This window comes from Octopus bimaculoides, chromosome 5 (assembly GCF_001194135.2).
Source record: "Octopus bimaculoides isolate UCB-OBI-ISO-001 chromosome 5, ASM119413v2, whole genome shotgun sequence".
Lineage (NCBI taxonomy): Eukaryota > Metazoa > Mollusca > Cephalopoda > Octopoda > Octopodidae > Octopus > Octopus bimaculoides.
This window is the reverse complement of record NC_068985.1, coordinates 42,424,885-42,432,261: the sequence shown is the minus strand read 5'-3', so window position 1 is coordinate 42,432,261 and position 7,377 is coordinate 42,424,885. Positions and strand designations below refer to the sequence as shown.

Below are 7,377 nucleotides of genomic sequence, written 5' to 3'. Positions count from 1 at the left end.
CACCACAAAATTTCAGGCCTTGTGCCTATAGTTGAAAGAATTATTATTAATAAAAGGCAGTGAGCTGGCAGAATTGTTAGCACGCTGGACGAAATGCTTAGCGATATTTCGCCCGTCGCTACGTTCTGAGTTCAAATTTCATCGAAGTCGACTTTGCCTTTCAACCTCTCGGGTTGATAAAATAAATACCAGTTGAACACTGATGTCGATGTAATCGACTTATCCCTTCTCCCAAAATTGCTACTTTTGTGGCAAGATTTGAAACCGCGGTATTTAGTCTGTCGCTATGTTCTGAGTTCAAACTCCACTGAGGTCGACTTTGCCTTTCATTCTCTCTGAGTCGATAAAATAAGGACTAGTTGAGTACTGGGGTCGATATGATCAACTGTACCCCTCCCCCAAATTGTGCCTATAGTAGAAAGGATTATTATTATTATTATTATTATTATTATTATTATTATTATTATTATTATTATTATTATTATTAAGGCGACGAACTGGCAAAATCGTTAGGTTTCGGGGTCGATAAAATAATTTGAGTACTGGGATCGATGTAATCGACTTACCCTTCCCCTAAAAATGCTGGTCTTGTGTCTATAAATGAAATGATAATAATGATTATTAACTACAATGTTGCTGTTTGAAGAACATATATGTTCTTCAAAATCAAGAGTTTTGATTAACACAAGCTTCATGTCATGTTTTGAGATGACTCCAGTGAATTATTGGCGTATATTTTATTGAAGAACTGAAGAACAAAATCGTCCAAGACGGTATTTGAACCTATTATCGAGAGACTAGAAAATGTTGTAATATATTTAGTAAGGTGATTAACTATAGAAGCAACCATCGTTATTGTCATTCTTATTTGAAATGATACGAAATTTCACGCATATTCTATTTCGAACAGGTACACCAGAGTTAACAATTTTAAATTGAAGCATAAGAACCTGAAAACAATGTTGGCTGTCGGCGGTTGGAATATGGGTTCTCTTCCATTTACCCTTGTAATTTCTAGCAAAGCCAATAGAAAAAAGTTCATCGAAGACGTAATTACATTCCTTCGCAAAAATAACTTTGATGGTTTAGATATCTGCTGGATATTTCCGACAAAAAGAGGAAGTCAATCAGATGACAAAGAAAAATTTGGCGACTTACTTAAGGTGAGTTAGAGACTTTCTTTATTTTAATAAAATAAAAATAATAAGCCGCAATTCCGAAAGGTTGAAAGACAAAGTCAACATTGGTGGCATTTGAACTAAAAACTTGAAGATCCGTGGGAAAATGACGATATGCATTTTGTAACGATTATGCAAGTTCGCAGCCTTACATTTCCTGTAGATATCGGTTTCAAATTTTTGGTACAAGGCCAGCAATTTCGGGGGTGGGGTGAGTCGATTACATCAACCTTAGGACTTAACTGGTACTTATTTTATCGACCCCGAAATGGTAAAATGCAAAGTCAGCCTCGGCAAAATTTGAATTCAGAACGTATAAACGAACAAAATGTCGCTATGCTAACGATCTGCCAGCTCACCGCCTTAGCACTTATTTTTAATAATAACGGTAATTAAAAAAATAACTTAAATAGTCTTGTCAAATATTTATAGGAACTTACTAGATTCAACTTTACCCTATGTTTGCTCACTTCTCTAGTTTCTTTTCAAAATGTTGAGAGATTAGATTAATATTTCCGTTTTGTCCACCCAATACTATCTTTAGTGTCTGCCACCAAGCCAAGATAAATCAACCACACGTTTTGGCCTAAGGATGATAGTGAAGAAATCTCTCAACTCATTTAATCAAATTTTGCAATAACTCCATGGGCTGCATATTCCGAATACTTGATAGGTAAGGGGGTTATATTTCCATAATCCCCAAGTCTGGTCTTGTCATAGACATATGCAGTAGGATGATCAACAGGTCACCATCGCACGTATAGTTGCAGCCACAACTGGTTTGTCGGTAGCTTATCTAATCAGGAGATATATATAAGAGAAGTGCAGTTTTCAACATTGTCTGTCATTTTAGAGGAACAAGAAAGCAAGAACCTGGAGTTTATTTGGAGTTTGAAAGAATATCTAAAATAAAATGATAATTTATTTTAAGCATAATTTTTAAAAAATTAATAATTTTCTTTTTAAATATAAACAAGTGATAGAATCAATCTATTGCCTCTACATTTGACCGTTGAGTGCCTCCTTTGCATTGATCCTGGATCTGCTTGTAGATTCACTGTCACAAATGTTTAAGAGTTCCAACTTTTACTTGGGTACATTTAGAGGTGTCTCCGCCAGCCAGAAAGCATTCAAGCTAAATCTTCGGTGTGAGGATAATTTCTTCCTTTCCTTCCATGAGGCTTGGAGGCCCTAAAGAAGGTCTTAGACGTCGCCTTTCCTCCTCTGACTAAATCATTTCAAAATATGGATATATCATCCAAAACTGTTGTTCAAATATATTTTGCTGTAATTGCCATAAAACAAGATACATTTTGGTTTTCTCAGATTTGTATCTTATAATTAATAAAACTTTCCTTATATTTCTAACGTCAGTTACTTAACCTGGCTTCAGACATTGATTGCGCATTTGAATTTCATAACCGTCGATTGTCATTCACAGCCAAACTTTAAGTATTGTACTACAATCTATTTCTTGAAACCTATTGATATTTTCATAATTAACCCTTTGCCTGCCCAAAGTAGTTACATAATTTTTTTCTAAACGTCCATGCTTGTTTTTAAAAACAAGTTAGTCTTCTTTCATACGTTCTGGCTAATATAAAGGCTTCTTTTCATAAGTCCTAAGTTACTCTAGAGGCTGAAAAAATTGAGAATGTGTATCATATATGGTGTATGGAAGCGAGGGAAATATGCTCTGCGTGTCACATATGATGCACAGGACAGACAAAGAGTTAGAGGCGATGTAATTATTTTTTTTTCAATGATATTCAATAGCTTTTAATGACTCCATCAGTGACCAAACATTTGTAGTTGGAGGAAAAAAGTAGATGGTGGGGTGGGTGAATTTCAGACGGTTGCTGTGTTTATTGTGGGGTTTGACTCAAAGACACGATAAAAATGATGAGGGATAGGTGAAGTTGGGTGAAAAGAGTAGTTCCGAAGATAGTTCAAAAGAGCAGAAACCATTGTAGCAATAGTGCAAGTGGCATCAAGAGGAAACTATGTGGATCAGTGGTCGTAATATGTTGGTTACTAAATTACTGAGCCTGAAAGGAATTCTTTGCAGGTGGTTTAGTCTGTCTGTATGTGTGAGTGAGTGATTGTGTGTGAGTGAGTGACTCTGTGTGTGTGTGTGTGTGTGTGTGTGTGTGTGTGTATACACATTAATTGTCTCATTAATTAAAAACGTTTCTAATTTCAGGAAATGAAAGATGCGTTTAAGAATGAATCAAAAGAAAAGGAACTCCTTCTCGGAATTATTGTAGGGTCTGAAAAAACATTGATAGATGAAGCCTACGATATTGATGCTATAAATAAGTATGTGAAACTCTATATAAATTGCCTGTTTATACCTCACCAGGGAATGGAAGGACGTAAAATATGTTCAGGTTATATACATAAATCCAGAGTTAATCATCACCCCCCCCCAACACACACACAAAGTAAGTAGGTGAGGGCTAGAAAAGCTCAATATAGAAAACATATAGTGGCGTTCAAATGAATTTGAATTCAAACTCCAAATTCTTCATTCAGGGCACTTCAAGTCCCAGAGCATTCCCTATACATTATCCTGATTGTGAGGGTACTCCCTACAACACTAACCACGGTGTTCATGAATTATGTTGCAGGAAATCGCTCACAATTCCACACCATTAAAATACCTAATTACTCAATAGGTTCTTTGACGTAATCTTCTCTTGTAAACATAAATATTATTGCACATTTGCTTATTATGTAAAATCGTTAAAATTTCTCTTAGTTGTGACTAAATATCTTTACTCGTTATTTAAGTTGCAAAGCATCATATTACTTTCTCCTCATAGCATATTTTCTTTCTCTCATCATATTTTTCACCTCTATCACCACACCTCAACTACTTTACCTCAACGCTTATCTCTCTCCGCCTTTTTGTCTGGACAATTGACATGCCCAACTGCTTTATTGTTTGCTCGTGACGTATGCTTTCGACAGGCTAGTTTTAATTTTATCGTTTCTTCTCTCTCTCTCTCTCTCTCTTTTTACTTCTCTCCCTTCCTTTTTCATCTCACGGGTGTTCTTCTTCCACTTATCCTGGTTCTTAAAGTTTCATTCCACCTCCTTTCTGCTTTCAACATGTTATATTTTCTGGCACTACTGTATGAACTACAATTGAAAATCTTCTTTTTTGATGAGGGAAACTGGACTAACTGTGATATATTCATGTGACTGGTCACTTATTGCATACCTATAACTTTTTACATTTATCATCTGCAAATTATGATCATTACATAACTCTGGGCTTCCTGAAGCAGTTGTCGGGTAAAGGCATTACATAATTTCGTTATTTTTAATCCTGTATTTTTTGTGTTCTATGTAAACATACATCAAACCTAACTGTGTTTATCTACATTACTACCTCTCTCCCTTCCTCTGTCTTTCTGCCTCCACTCTCTCTTCCTCTGTCTTTCTGCCTCCTCTCTCTCTTTCTTTCTGTCTCCTCTCTCTCTCTTTCTGTCTCCTCTCTCTCTCTTTCTGTCTCCCCTCTCTCTCTGTCTGTCTCCCTTCTCTCTCTCTGTCTCTCTCACTCTCTCCATACACACACACACACACAAGCATGGCTGTGTGGTAAGAAGTTTGCTTTCCAACCATATGGTTCCGGGCTCACTCCCACTGCGTGACATTTTGGGGAAGGGGAAGTGATAAGATGAGAAGAGGAAGTGGAAGTGATAAACTGGGACTAAAATTCAAACAGAATTTCAATAACCATCAAATAGATTCAATTAAAGAATAAAAATTAACGAAATTTAAAGTTAGAATTCAAATAGAATTTGACTAAAAACAATAGCTTTTCTTTTCCTTTTCATTTCCAGATCTGTTGATGTAATATCAATTATGTCGTACGACTTTTATTCACCTAAAGATGCTGAGTATGCGATGCACCCCAGTGCTCTTTACTCTGGTACCTTCACAACTGGGGTGGACTACGAAAGAAGTGTCGTAAGTATGGCTTGTCAACGCATCAAGTTCTAATATATTTTATATTCAAAATGACAAAAAGGAAGGAACGTTATCTTTTATTTATCATTTACTTTTCCCAGTTATTAGGCTGAAACAAATTATAGATTTGTCGGACTAAAAAATACTTTAATGCACCGCCTTGAAAGGCTTTTTAGTCGAACAAATCGACCCCAGCACTTATTTTTTTAAAGCCTGATACTTATTCTCTTGGACTCGTTCGCCGAACCGCTAACCTGCGGGGACACAAACAAACCAACATCGGTTGTTAAGCACTGGTGGGTGAACACACACACACACACACATACACACATGATAGACCAGACTTATTTCAGTCTCTGATTACCAAATCCACTACAAAGCTTTGGTAGAAGACATTTGCCCAAGGTGCTGCACCGGAACCATATGATTGTGGAGTAGACTTATCACACAACCACACATGATTGACTTTTTAAAATCGTTAGTCATTCTTGGTCTTGTCTTCGGAATCGGTTTTGATAAGGTAGTGAGTTGGACAAAGTTGACCTTTTCATTTCTTGTTGCGGTGTGGGTTCATTTAGTCTCATAAATTTTGTCTAAATATTCTTCGAACATATCCACATCTACTCCTCGTAGATCTCAAAGGCCCTTTGGAAAGGTATTGAAAAATTGTGGGCCTTTGAACTTTTAACTGTTACAGTATAGGATTCTTACTCTGGAAAAAGAGGGTAGTATCTTTGGTAGTATGCAGTGGCGTCCAGTCCTGTGATTGGTGCAATTTTCAATCCCAAAGCGGGTGGAAAACCTTCGTATTTTCTCTCTAAGGGGTCGACCATCAGTTCTTTTAGCCTCCCTCAGTAACCCATCTGTTGCATCGAAGCATTTATTTTTGGTGTAATGGCTTTGGATTGCCTTGATTTCTGCTGTTAGTTTAACGTTTTTTGGCGACCATAATAGGGAGCAGTAATCCATGTGGTTGAGAACGAATGTTCTCCATAAATATGGTTTCCTTTTTTCACGTTCTGAATGGGCTCAGAATCTAACTCGCCAGTCGCTTGCACATTGTTGCCATCTTACACGGAATGATGCATCACCACTCATATAGATTCTCAGGTCACGCACCGATTCTGATTCCAGGATTGCAATACCCTTAGTCTTGTGCATTCTAATTGCAATCTGTTTGTGGGTCGAAGTTTTTCAGTATTGAACTACATGTTTTATTCAGTCCACTAGTATATTTCATTTAGATCTTTCTGTAGCCTTGAGTTATCAACAAGATCCTTTACTTTTGTATCATCAAGAGAGCTAGTAAGAGTGGCTGACTGTATGACTGAGGGCATGTCTGAGAGTAGTGGTCCCTGTACAATTCCATGATGGGCTCCACTTAGAATTGATTAGCTCCTCATAGAGAGCACAATTGGCTGCAAAATTTTTAAAAGTCATGCATCTACTCCTCTATTTTTCCAACGATACCAAGGTCACGCAGTTTGGGATATATATATATATATATATATATATATATATATAAATTATTTATATTATTATATGATTGAACGTCACGCATCCTCTTCCAAGTAAGTTTTACCTTAATAATTCTGATGCGCACTCTACTATTTTTTTTACTTTTTCGCTTTTTTCTCTCTTCCTTTCTCCCTTTCTCCCCTTCTCCCCCTCCTGTTTTTTCTCATTTATCCTATCTCCATTTTTCCTCTCCCCTTCACATTTCTCTGTTTGTCACTCTCTCTCCCTCACTCTTCCTCCCTTGCTCACGTGGCTCCCACGTGACCATCGGCCATCTTTCTTCTCCTAACTTGTGTTTCTTTCTCTCCGTTGTAGCTGGATCAAAGAAGCCGTGTTCTTGTCTGTCTCCTGTCCAAGCTTGATTTACGCCACCACAACCTAGTTTAGGTTTAGCAGCCCTTCTTGTTTGTTTTCACTCTCCTGTTTGTGTTACCAATTTTGACCCTCCGCAAAAACCCAAATTTGATTTAATTTGCTTTGCAGGAGCAACTGTTTTATCGAAAGCGTATCTTGTTAAATGCTCGAAATACGAGAGTAGAAAAACAGCCAAAAACTGATGAAGGGTCGTTTTTTGTGTTGTTTGTTTTGTTTTCCATTTGTGTCTTTCGTTGTTCGAAAAAATAGTTCATATTCCATGTACTCGTACTTCGTATATTTTTGTTGTACACGTGTCGCGACGTCCTGTGCCCACATATGCATATAT

The 7,377-nt window shown here is 37.1% G+C and overlaps 1 protein-coding gene across 1 annotated transcript in view; it reads left to right on the top strand.

Annotated features, from left to right (window-relative positions):
* LOC106876066 (chitotriosidase-1) overlaps positions 1 to 7,377 on the top strand; it is a 28,220-nt gene that overhangs the window by 4,281 nt on the left and 16,562 nt on the right. The window contains exons 2-4 of the mRNA XM_014924473.2: positions 911 to 1,163; positions 3,382 to 3,497; positions 5,030 to 5,156. Of these exons, the coding sequence (XP_014779959.1) occupies positions 911 to 1,163; positions 3,382 to 3,497; positions 5,030 to 5,156 (496 nt within the window). The remainder of the gene's footprint in view (positions 1 to 910; positions 1,164 to 3,381; positions 3,498 to 5,029; positions 5,157 to 7,377) is intronic.